Below are 13,541 nucleotides of genomic sequence, written 5' to 3'. Positions count from 1 at the left end.
ACACTGTTCGCCAGCACTGGACTGGATACCCAGTTCCCCTGAGCCTGCATGGTGAGGAGTTCCTGGGCAAGATGGGGCCACATCTTGCTTTTGTGAGCTCTCTCATATGGATCTGGTGAGGTTACAAAAATACTGCTGTGTACTGCACGAACAGCTACCAGAAGTTACAGCACTTTTAAAAACTGCCAAATACAGTCCCTGTTTACACCAAATTCTGTGTGGTCCTGTCCCTTCCAAGGACAGCCTTTGAAGCACTTCTGTGTAGTATCACTACTGAAAACAGCTCATGTTTTATTGTACATTCCAGCTGTTTGCAACTTCCCATTTTGCAGTTCCCACTGCACAGAGATCAAAGACCCAATATTTCTTTTGTATGCATTCATGTAGACCAAGACTGACTTCAGTGAAGTTGGAATAATGACAGGTGTAAAACGAGGAGAAATGAAAGGAAAATCAGGCTATCAACTATTTTTTTTTAAAGCTCATGCATTACTAATACTTCCAATTTAAATGCAAATTTTTGTTCCTAACACAGACCTTTAGGGAAGTCCTCTCCAGATAAACTGTAATGGGATACCAAATGGTAATTCAATATTTAACTTGTATTTTAGTTCATGGGTCTTAATTTCCTATCATTTTGTTGCAACATTTGCTTATGGGAAAGAATTACATTGCTTGTAATAAGAATGATAATATTTAATTATATTTCTTTATTATATTTAATTTTTTTATATTCCAAACATCCATGCAAAGAGTGTATCTATTTCTATTTTGAGTGATGGAAATCAGCAAGGTGTGACTTTACATATTTCAAGAAGTAAATGAGACGCGTCTGAGAAAAGGCAGTATTGTTGTATGATGTGCGCATTCTTGGGGTGTTTTGCTGTCAAGCACTTGTGGTCACGTCAGTAAGGCTGTGAGCTGTTGCTGAAATCCCATGGAGTGGGGACTCTTGTGTTACTGATGGCCAGAGTTTTCCAGGAAGCTTCCATTTGACTCACTGTCTTTGGATAAAGGTATGGCTGTACTGCCCTTCTCACAACAAATTCACTGCCATCACCAGATCTGCTCCTCGGTAAGGAAGGACTTGCCTCTTGTGAACTCTTTCCAACATGACCATTAGTTGACCCTCAGTATCCCCAAGTCCTCCATGGATCTCTTACAGATGTAGGAATAACCAGAGGGCCTGCTCATTCAATTAAGTCTTTCAAAATAATGACATGGTTTGCTTTTGCCACATATGATGTGTATGAAGAAATTTCTTCTCTGCATATGCCTCACTCAAGCTCTGCTGAAGTGCAGCTTGTAAGATATGTATTCAGCCTTCATGTAAGTTCTCTTATGCTGTAAGTACCTTAAATAACACAATGCAGTCATTTGAATGACTACAGGTCTACTAACGCAGTCTAACACAGTTACTGAGGAGTAACCTGAGTTAGTGTTTTTGCAGCAGCTGATGGTATGAGGCGGCCAAATATAGCTGCAATTGGAGTCTGTTTGCTCATTTTACAGGCTGAAAGTGTGCGCTGCAATAGTGGGCACATCAGTTGGCGGCAACCTTGGGTCTCATTTATTTTTAGCACTGCCAGTGGAAAAATAAACCTCGCAACTGTCTTGAGATATAATCTTGATAAGGATTTTATAAATGTAATTTTAGGCTTCAGTTTTTTCTTAATGGCACTTTTTTTTGTGTATTTTTATTATTATTATTATTTCTAAACTCCTGACCAGTAACACTTCATAAGGTGACCATAGAGCTATGACTTGATTATGTTCTTGTGTAACACCCACTGCTCTCCCTTGAGTCACAACCACCTAGACCCATTGCCACTGAGATACACTGATTTTATGAACGGAACGCAATGCAAAATAGCAGAGCTATCCTGGAAGAGCTGGGTAGAATATTTTTATCACAGTTTGTTATCAGTAAACACAGTTCTTTTGGAACCAAAGCACTAAGCCAGACTTTATGTGAAAAAGGGTCTTATGCTGCAGGGATCTGGGGGGATTTTTTTGCTGAATCACCTCTTTTCATCTAAATCAGCCCTTGAATTCTCATATGAGGAAAAAGAAAAAAAAAAAGAAAAATCACTATCTTAAAGAAAGTTTTCAATAACTCAAAGAAAAATTACTTTCACTACAAAATTGTAAACATTCCAGGTCTTTTCGAGACTGAAATTTTATAAAAATTGCAAACTGAAATCCTTTTTTAACATCAGTTCTGTTACCTGTCAAAACTATAAGTAGTAATTACAAGACAGCAAAAACATTGTTTTCTTTGGAAAACATTTCAGAAAAATAAAATCAGTGAAAAAAGCTTTGTTATTGTGGGCTTTCTCCAAGACAAAGGCTCTTGCTAGAACTTAACAAAGCATACTGAAAGCTATTAAAAAAGAAAAGGAAGGGATCAAGTATGAACTGGTAGAACTTTTCACTTTTTTGACCTTGTGAACTTCACATTATAGTGCCTGACAAAGTTAGAAGTTTTCCTGGAAGCAGTGTGTATGTACATCCTGTTATCTTCTTTACTGGTTTAAACGTATTGCATAGAAAGCATGCATTTTTAATTGTGTTAGTGGAAAAGTTGTCTGGTTGTGAAATTAAGTAATTGGAATTTGTTCATTTGAGCAATGCGAATTACTTTTTCAATAGTCTTTGCATTTTTTACTTCAGCATTTCAAACTGATCCATGTGCAGAAAAGAATCTGAGAGAAAGCTAAAAATCTCCACCTAGTGGACAAGAAAACTTTTTAAAAAGGCAAACAAGATTTTCACTTCATTTTATGCATGAAGAAATACTGCTTTAATTTGGTTTCATTAAGCTGCCATGTTTTTCTGAGTTCTTGCTTTCTACAAAGCCATTATTTAAGATACAAAGCCAAAATGGTAAGAATTATTTATAGTCTTGAGTAAGAAGCAATAAATGATACAAAATGAGTGGGTTTATACAAAAAAAAAGGTAAAAGTTGACTCATAATGTTTTAGGATTCCCCTCTGTTCAAAATATACAGTAACCAAAAGTAATTGTCTGTCAACAAATATTTGAAACCAAACATCAAGATGAGTGGGTGTTTCCAGGCAGGATTTAGTACAGGAGTGTCTGGGGGTGTATTTTTACACAGGGAACTCTCCCCATGTGTTACTTCAGGTTCCTTAAATTATCTGCTTACCTTGGAGGTGCAAAATCTGGCTTTCCTGGCAACCTCACCCCCTGTGCAACTTGTAGCAAGGTACTGCCTTGTCAGCCTCTATTCTCTCTTCAAGAGGCAAACACCACAATTCCATTGTCCTGCCATTTGTCAAGGACCCTGTCTTGGCATTGTCATGTGTCCAAAATCATCCTGACAGGATATAGCAGGTTTATTTTAGTTGCATGTTTATTGAGAATAGTACTACTTGGGTTTTTTTCCTTCTTAATTTAGTGTACTGCATTGCATTTATGCTGCAAACTACCAGGATACTCTCTCCTTCCAACCATATATAGCTAGCAGACAAAACCATTTCTTCACTGTGTTTCAAGCTCAGAATTTGTGGGAGAAGGAATGAGCAGAGACAACTGCAGATTTAGCATGGCATACCAAATACATTCTATGTCCTGCCTTTTTTTCTGACTGCTCCTCATTTTTAAGGCATGTATCAACTCTCTCTGTGTAGTTCACAGCAACTGGTGGACAGTATAATGTTCATTGCATGACTGCATTATGGTATATGAGTTTATTATAGCCCACCTTTGCACACTTCTTGATCACCACCTGGCATCTGTCGTTTGGTTTGTTTCACAAACTGAAAGAAAGGAAGGTCTTGGAGTTCTTACTTTTCTAACTAATTTGTATTTACTACAGCTTTTTTTTTTTTTTTTTTTTTGTAATCTAGATTAGATTTACTCAGCTTTTTTATGTGTGACTTCTTTGTGGGACTAGCAAATTCCTATTTATAAATGCTTTTGTTTCAACAATACCATTAAGCCTCTTTCTTTCTTTTTGTAGCTAACCAGGCGTTGAAGTTTGGAATGCTTGTCAGTACTTCCAATACCTATGACAACTCTGGGATTGTGACCATCAAGACGGACAAGCCTTTGCTGTGGACAATGGCAATCAAACTTTAAGATGAATTGCAGCTACCTTTTCTGATCCCACTGTATTTACTGCAAAATTTCACTGAATTCAGGTGTAAAACTGATCATAAGGGAATAAATATGCACTACATAGGCAATAAATGGAAAACAGAAATAAAAGTCATTTAAGACCAAATTGAGCCTAGGAACAACAGATCAGCAGATGCACTGTCACCCTATATAATCACAAACAGAAGCATATGTAAATAAATTGCTAACCTGGTTAGTTTTAACTATTATTCCAATACTAAACTGTTTTTCCCCATTTTGCCAAAAGCATACAGTCCTCAGTTGCACAGAGTAAATCTTCATTATGAAAAGCATAACTTTTTTCTGTCCCTATTTCTAAAATATATAGTTGTTGGTGACATTTTCTCAAAAAGAATAATAGTTGAAACTTTCTACTTATAAGGCAAGTTTGTCTATTGAAGAAGCTTTTGCTGTAACTCCAACATCAGACTTCATAACATTGTGACAAACTGATAACAACTGATAACAACTGATTTTAAAGTCTGCAACGCAAAATAGCACTGTAACTTTTACAGTTACTGAATCTTTCTGCTAAGTCTTTGGAGTGAAATACAAATTTCTTGCTCTCAATCCGCAGACCAAGAGCATTCCATCTACCAGTTTCTGCAGTTTATAAATCAAAGTATTCAGTCATTCAGTACTTGAAATGCATCAATACATGCAGAGGCCTTTATAATTCTGTATGCAGATGCCTTACAGAACCAGTATCCAGTCAGAAGGTTATGCTTCCTTTCCAGCAATCTGAATAAGTTTTTTGTTGATTCTCTGAAAAACTGTTTACTATCTCTGAAAACTAACTTAACCTCAAACTGTACATCTTAGTAACCAAGTTTTCTTTCCTTAATTTTGCTATCAGAGTAAAGATCAGCAATGCAAGTCCTTTTTTTTTCTATTCTCATTTTTTTCCTGTTAAGTACATAGTATAATATCAGTTGCAATTGCAGAAATGAATTAGAGGTAGTGATGATTCCAGAAATTAATTACAATAATTCCAATCAATAGACTTCTAACTCATCACTCACAATAATGATGTCTTCTCACTGCCTACCTTTGCATTGGAACAAATTCTGAAAAGAGACTGTAAATTCTCCACCATTAGAGTTTTTAAGGTCTGAACAGAACAAACCTCTGAGCATTCTCGTCAGAATGTAGTACTGACCTAGCTTTGAGCATGAGGTTAGACTGGGGGTGTCTCAAGGTTCCTTCATACTTGAATTATTCTATCACAGTAGGAAAAGTAAGAAGAAACTCTACTATTTAAAACGAAAGTGTTGTAATGTAGATAGATATGATTGTGTACCCTTTGAAGGAGAAATAACATATCAGAAAAATCTGAAAACCCAACCTGACTCTGCAGACTATCCAACAAAAAAACAAATTGCAAAGTTGTGATTTTTTTTTTCAGTGAATGTCACAATGTCTCATTCATCATGATGAGCATTCAGCTGCCTCCATTGAGAGGACGGAGTAATCAGTTTCCATTAACCAAGCATCATCAATGATCCTATATGAAGTCTGATTTATCTTCCCAACATTGCCTAGTTAGGAAGAATATTACTAACATTACAACATATATCCTGTTTTAAAATATTTAACTTAACTTAGAGGACAGCATTTAGAGGCATAAGTTAGCTATGTTTAGTGGTCACATAACAGTATTTTACCTGTCTACATGGATAAGCATACACTAAAGAACTGGAAATCAAAATATTTTACATTCAGTTTTGAAGCAGATACTTGAAAAGAAACTTAACAACTAAGGATCTAATATTTTGCAGCATGCTGAGATGTGAATCCAAAACTAATTATCTATTTACAGACAAAGTTATTTGAATATTTGCCAGTATTTTTCATGTTACACTAAAATATGGAATGCACAGATACTAAAGCAGGGACCCTTTGACATGGTCCCCTTTGACAAAGACCCTCTGACGTGGTCCCCCACCACATCCTTATCTCCAAATTGGAGGGATGTGGATTTGATGGGTGGACCACTGGATGGATAAGGAATTGGTTAAAAGGCCACAGAGGGTGGTCATCAATGGCTCTGTGTCCAGGTGGAGGCTGGTAATGAGTGGCGTCCCCCAGGGCTCTGTCTTGGGACCGGTGCTCTTTAACATCTTCATCAATGACAGCAATGACAGAATTGAGTGCACACTCAGCAAGTTTGCTGATGACATCAAGCTGAATGGTTGCGGTTAACACAGTGGAAGGAAGGGATGCCATTCAGAGGGACCTCGAGAGGCTGGAAAGGTGGGCCTGGGTGAACCCGATGAGGTTCAACACAGCAATTTTTGTTCAAGGTTTGGCACTTGGGCTGGAGGAATCCCAGGCATCCATACAGACTGGAAGGAGCAGTCCTTGAGAGCAGCCCTGCAGAGAAGGACCTTGAGGTATTCATAGATGAAAAATTGAAAATAAGCCAGCAGTGTCCTCTTGCAGCTCGAAAAACAAATAGTATCCTGGGCTCCATCAGAAGAGAGGTGGCCAGCAGGAACAGGGAGGTGATTGTCCCCCTCTACTGTGCTCTTGCGAAGCCCCATCTGCAGTACTGTGTCCAGGTGTGGAGCCCCCAGTACAAGAAAGACAGAGAGCCATTGGAAAGGGTCCAGAGGAGAGCCACAAAGATGATCAGGGTACTGGAGCACCTCCGCTACAAAGACAGGCTGAGGGAGCTGGGCTTGTTCAGCCTGGAGAAAAGAAGGCTGCGGGGTGACCTCACTGTAGCTTTCAGTGCCTAAAGGGCACAAGCAGGAGGGGAATCAACTCTTTGAAAGGGTTGATTACTGCAGGACAAAGGGAAATGGTTTGAAGTTGAGGGAGGGGAGATTTATGTTGGATGTCAGGGGGAAATTCTTTACAGAGAGAGTGGTGAGGTGCTGGAACAGCTGCCCAGTGAGGTTGTGGATGCCTCGTCCATCCCTGGAGGTGTTCAAGACCAGGTTGGAGGGGGCCCTGAGCAGGCTGGTCTAGTATTGAATGTGGAGGTATGTGGCCCTGCATGTGGCAGGGGGGTTGGAGATTCATGATCCTTGAGGTCCCTTCCAACCCTGGCCATTCTGTGATTCTGTGATTCTGTAAAGCAACCTATATCCTGTAAAGCAGGCAATCTGCAGTCTGCAAACCACACACATTGTGGCACAGTTCCCCACCAAATAGTCCAGCCTGGACCCAGAGGTACACCCATTGTTTGGTAACAATCTAACCATCAATCTGTGACAGACAGTCTGGGTCAAAACCAAAGGAAGGCAAGGGCACAGTACAGTTCTGACTCTTCCTCTTGTGTCCATCACACACTCAATTGCATCGAAACCCACATGCATTACATATGGCATGTGTTTGTGCCAACTAGAGTGAAAAACAGTGATTGCCAATACTAATTTTTAACCTACCTGATGGCCTATTAGAAGAAAACAAAATTACCCCCACCACCTCCCCCCCCCCAAAAAAGCAACAAACATGGATGAAGAAAGAAAAAAGGAAAGATGAGTACTTTTTGTCAAGACAGATAATATAATACTATGCTTATTTTTAAGGAAACAGTTTTCAAAGATTGTAATTTGAAAGACATTATATGCAGAAAAGTGCTGCCAAATTCGATGTGTATCAGGAAATGCTTTGTAAAGACAGAATAGCGGAACTGAAAAAAATCTGTCACCTCAGCAAAATATTTTTTAAAAAGCTAAAACTCAAACAGACTCTGTTATAAAAGCCAGTTATGTGATAGTGTCACAGAGTTATCTTGATCACTCTGTGCCCATGATAGGGAGCAGCACGCCTGCAGGCCCACTGCCTCTCCCCCCCAAAAAAAAGAGCAATGGCAATGATCTAAGAGGGAAACTTAATTTTACTAAATATGATATCAGAATGCAAGATAACACAATATAATACAATACAATTGGAACTGAAACAGGAGTTCATTAGAAGTATGGATGCTGATTATGGGGACATCATTTACTTTTCTGAAGGAAGGTGGCTACGCTGGGATAAAATGCTAAGAAGATGTTATGATTTGCGAAATGAAATCAAGTCATTTATGGAATTAAAAGAAAAATTGCTCCTAAAGGTGAAGATGAGAAATGGCTTATATAGTTAGCCTTTTTGGTGGATTTGGCAGCTCATGTAAATGAGTTGAACATGCATCTTCAAGATCAAAAATCACCTGATCTGTGCCATGTTTCAAACCATAACAAAATGAAAAAAAAAATGTAATGAAACTTAAATTATGGCAAGCTGAACTTATGGAAAATCATGTATTTGATACATGAATCAAAATTCATGTATTTTAATATGCTGGCTAAACAGAGTCCAGTGAGCAGTGAAAAATACACACCCTTGCTTTCATTTCTGATAAAGAAATTTGAGAATAGGCTTCAAGACTTAAAAATATCTTTTTTTTTTTTTTTGCGTAGTTTTGCTTTTATTTAATGTCAGTATGAATACTTCAGATGCAAATTTTCCCTTGAATATATAGAGTTACAATTAGACATTCAACAAAAATAAATATTTGATTATGTTTCTATACTAGACTTTTTATAAGACCTGTCTCACCAGAGAAAAATATCCCTTGCTTCACAATCATTATTGTCATTATTGCTTTATTATTGTCATTACTTTTTGGCAGTAGGTGCATTTGTGAACAACCTCTTTTCAAAGATGAATCATTCAATGTCAAAACTTGTCAAAATTCAAGCTTCATATTTATTTACACAATAATAGTAATGGGATATGGATCAAAGAAATGAATAAGTGTCATTCTTGCAAAACCTGTGGCTGTTTCCATTGCACTCTTCTGGAAATCTGCAAAAACAGAAATGAAATGCAGGAAGATTCATGTGTTGCATACAGGAGGTGTTCGCTGCAGTGATGGTGGGAGAGAGCTGTCATTAGAAAACTGTAATGTTAATCCACAAAGCAGATCAAGAACCAAACAGCAACAAAGCTGAGAAACAAAGGTGTTTTTTCCTAAGACAGATAAGATTTTAAGAGAAGATGCTGCTTTCCACAAAGCATAGAATTTTTTTATTCTTTTAAGTTCTCTTTTTTTTTTTTTTTTTTTAATTAGCAAGCAAAATTGGATATATCCACAGCCCATAACAGATCATGGAATTCCTTTGTTGTTCTTTCATACCCCTACAAGGCATGGCAAAGATGCCCAATGCATAATCAAATATGGAAAAGCTGCAGTTAGGTTTGTCACAGGAAGCAAGCTTCTGAAGTCCCTGCAACAGGATAGTACATAAGTGCCGTTTCCAGTTCTTTAAAGACACCAGTTGTAAAGTGAACGAAGGAGGTAGGAGCTCCTAAAAACCCTGCCAACTGAAAATGAAGTTCCTTACTGATCATATCTTAACTACTACCTCTAAAAACCACCACTAACTGGCACATTACATTGTGGGAAAGGTGTTAGGGGACATTCCAGTATACAACAGCCATCAGGTCTTTGATTCCCTATCGGCCAGTGCTTATCTCTCCCTACCCTGCTTCCCCATTGGCTGAGTACTGCAGGCTCACAATTTTCCCGACATTCCACTAAACATACAGATACTGGCTAAAGATGAACTGTTGCTAGCTAAGCGCATATTGCTAATTAACTTCTCACATTTGCTCATTCTGCACTAGGCCATTATTCCTGAATACCCTGCTGTCCTGGGATAGAGGTAAATCGGAAGAAAAACATAGGGGAGCATCAGTTGCATTCCTCCTAATCCAAAAGAGGGACAGTTTGACCTCCTGTCAGAGGCCCCTTAAGTTGTTCTTTTGCTGAGGGCCCCTTGGCAAAACAAAATAGTCTATAATACAAAAGTTACCATTTTGGTACTTATTAAGTATTCCATCGTATCTACTAAGTGTGCATAAATGTGGAATAATAAGCCACTTTCTTCCAGAGAGGCTGTGAATGCCCGTACCTGGATGTGTTCAAGGCCAGGTTGGATGGGGCCCTGGGCAGCCTGGTCTGGTATTAAATGTGGAGGTTGGTGGCCCTGCATGTGGCAGGGGGTTTGGAGATTCACGATCCTTGAGGTCCCTTCCAACCCTGGCCATTCTGTGATTCTGTTATTCCTCTGGCTGCTATTACTGGTGAGGAGAGGAGCTCTGTTTCCTGGACCGATGGACGTGGTCCTGGCCCCAGAGACATGCATTACATACAGCGCAAGGTACAGCGCCTGCTTTGGCCTTGTGTCTGTGACAAGGAAACAAAGAGACCCACAGATCTACGCCCAGTGAAGTGCAAGGAGAGAAAGAGAAAAGGTAGAGAGGCTCCAGAAGAGCTCCTTCCCCACTGGCAGCCAGCTCTTAAATAGGTCTAGGAGGGGTGCAGCCAGGCAGCACAGCTGAATTGCTTTCACCTGTGCTCCTCTGGCTGACTCATTGCTCGCCTCAGGTTATCAATCAGAGGTTCAGGCCGTGACACAGCAGTTCCCATACATTGCACAAAGACACAGTGGGCTACGACAAAATTTCATTGAATTCCTAAATTTTTCTGAGGGCAGGACTGAGGGAAGCAGTCAGATCCAACCCAGTGACTGAACTGAGAACATAATTTGCTGTCTCCTGTTGGATTTCATGTTCTGTCTCAGGCACATGCCCTGTGCTGGGTTGCCTGTGAATGTGCTCAGAGTAGCTACAGCTCCATGGACATCAACACATGTTGCATGTTACCATATAAGCTTGAAGATAAATGGGATAGAATTAATGAATATTAGTAATGGCTTTATAGACATCAGAGGTACACAGGGTATTAGTAAACATATGAATTATTTGTTTAAAAAGACAAAGGAATAAAATTAAAAATCAAAATGCTTAGTTGTTCATATGCACACAGTTTGTAGGGGGGGGACATTTTGTAACAGAAATAATTCTCTAGCTCCATCCTGGGCCTGGGATTATCCATGTCCAGTTGTTTTTTTCCTGAAGAAAGCAAACTGGTCTAAGATTCTAAGTAATCCACAGCACTTGTAGGGATGCAAATTATGTCGTTCCAGATCCCACTCCTTACAGATACTACTCAGTGCACTGAAACGAAGCAGTGTTACCAGGAAGGCAAAGATAAGTGGAATCACTTTTCTATTAGAAGTATAATAGAGTTTATTGGTTGGTCACCTGTGCACCGCTGTCAGGGATGCCAAGCAGCTGAGCACGCGCCTTGTAAGCTGCCAGTGGCTGATCAGAGCAGGTTTTGAAATACTAACTACCCACTCTCACAGAAATGTTTCAGACAAAGGCATAGCTGCTTTATTGATGGTGCTTTTTGTGTGTAAGGATGAATACTCTGGTTTGTTCTTTTCATTTTTCCAGGTAAACGTAATATCATGTTTCCATAAAACTCTTTTAGGAAACAGTGCCATTTGCTATTAAAGCTTGCATAATGAAAAGATCTGTCAGGAATCTAATTTGATGCGAGTCATTTATTTGCCATGTAGTGCCAAGATCCAAGAGATTCTGCTTCTCACACTTAACACCAGGCTGCCCCTGCTCCCCACTGTGTCCCCCTGTGCTGGGGCTCGTGGAGCCAGTAAACCGTGTGTTCCTTCCTTCTGCATATGTCCAGTGTGAGGAGGCGGCAGCCTACACAATTAGAGCAAGTTGCTTGGTTTCAGAAACTCTCATTTTATTTGATCTATTAGCTTCAATTCCAATCGTATTATATTTATTATCTCACATTCAGCTGCCATATTTAGTAAACTCAGTTTTTTTCCTGTAGCAAAGCAAGCAAAACAATACCAGCATCTGTTAGTTGCTTCAATTACTGGAAGGTCGCTGTAAGGTCTCCTCAGAGGAAACCTCCTCTTGTTCTCCAGGCTGAAGAATCAATTACAGCTTTTTCTTCTCTTTTCAGACCTGAAATAAGAAAACACAAAATCAGCACTCAATTAAGATTACAATTAGCTCAGCAGTGCAGGTGAGAAGAGAAGGTGAGTTCTGGCTCATCATAAATATGCATGAAGAGTGCCCATATCAATGGGAGTACAGAAAGGGCCAGGCTCTGGGGGTTATAGTCATATTCTGAATCCAACAGGCCTACCATCTCTTAAAGTAGTTCTGTAAAAGTATCAGACAATGTTTGAAGGAATGCCGTTTCTGCTGTTAGAAGCAGCAAGATGAGTATTTCATGGTCTCTGCTTCCATCTATTGTCATTTATTGGTACTAACAATTCTTTTTGGGATTCTCTTCAGTTAGCCTCATTACCTTTTTGTCTGTAGGTTCATTTGTGAACAGGTTGAATCACAGACACCTGGATAACTCCTGAAAAATTGCAACCGCTTCCCTTGAATCAGACACTGATGCATTCGTTTCGCAAAAGCAAGGTCAGAATTCCCACTTGTGTTATGTTTTGTTATTGTATGTTTTAGTCATATATTACAGAGAAGCTTTGTTACTCATGACTCTTCAGCTAATGCCACCCAGGCAAGTCAAATGATTGGTGATGCTGAAAAGGCTCAGCAACATTCTTTAGGGAGTACTGTGTTTGCATTCCTATTCAGTTAGTAATCCAAACTTCAAAAATTATCTTTTATCCTTCTACAGTCACATATCCTCAAAGGGCACTGCTTTACCGTGCCTGGGCTTATTCTTGCTTTTAACTGAACTTCTGTTCAGGGCTGCATTTTTGGGTCTGCTAGGTATCCCTAATACCCACACTCCTAAGCATATCTTATTCAAGATTTCTGAAACTTCTGGGGCTATAACCTTGTTTTTCCCTGTTTGTGTTAAAGACTGATTTACAATTCTCAATCAGTTAATATTGTTTGATCCTTAGTTTCAGTTTTATTTAATTTCTTGCAAGAGTAACCTGGCATGTACAAGAATTTATGTATTCCTACTTGTTTTCTCAGTCTATTTTCAATTAATCCCAAAAAGTAAGACATTTATTTATTTATTTATTTATTTATTTATTTATTGGGCATTAGCTTCTTCTGTTGTTACAAAATCATCTACGGGCAGTAAGAGGCACCCGTATCCACGAAAGATAAACTTCTTTATCCTGCTCCCCTTGCTGTAATTTAACCAGTGGAAGTGCTAGGGTAGACTTCCCAAATTCCCATCCTTCATGTATGCAACCAGAAATTGTTCCCTCTTTCTCAGTAATTTACACATTACTTTCATTCCAATGGGGTGGAGCCCTCTCTGGGCTCTTCCAGACACTCCCCCCCCCCCCCCCCCCCATGTCTCTCTGAGTGGATCCCCAGTCCCTTGAAGTCATTTTTGATAGCCCTCAGGCTTCTCTCAGCAGCATCATCACTGCTGACCTGAACTACCAATAAGGGATAGTAGTCAGATGGGCGAACAAGCCCAGGAAGCTTGACCCATGCTCTAACGAGACAGCACACTTCCCTCTGTGTGGGGTCAGGCTGACATATTGAGCCCTCTGTTCGTTTCAGAAGGAAGTCACCT

General features: G+C 39.4%; 1 protein-coding gene across 3 annotated transcripts in view; it reads left to right on the top strand.

The window, feature by feature from the left end:
* TPK1 (thiamin pyrophosphokinase 1) overlaps window positions 1–5,020 on the top strand; it is a 214,438-nt gene extending 209,418 nt beyond the window's left edge. For 2 of the 3 annotated variants that reach the window (XM_048939505.1, XM_048939494.1), the window contains one exon: window positions 3,987–5,020. In XM_048939505.1, the coding sequence (XP_048795462.1) occupies window positions 3,987–4,105 (119 nt within the window). In that variant the 3' untranslated portion in view covers window positions 4,106–5,020. The remainder of the gene's footprint in view (window positions 1–3,986) is intronic. The other variant, XM_048939506.1, reaches the window with a different exon arrangement.
* Window positions 5,021–13,541: the final 8,521 nt, after the last annotated feature.

This window comes from Lagopus muta, chromosome 3, assembly GCF_023343835.1.
Source record: "Lagopus muta isolate bLagMut1 chromosome 3, bLagMut1 primary, whole genome shotgun sequence".
Taxonomy (NCBI): Eukaryota; Metazoa; Chordata; class Aves; order Galliformes; family Phasianidae; genus Lagopus; species Lagopus muta.
Note: the sequence above shows the minus strand (reverse complement) of the source record. Positions and strands in the feature narration are given on the sequence as shown.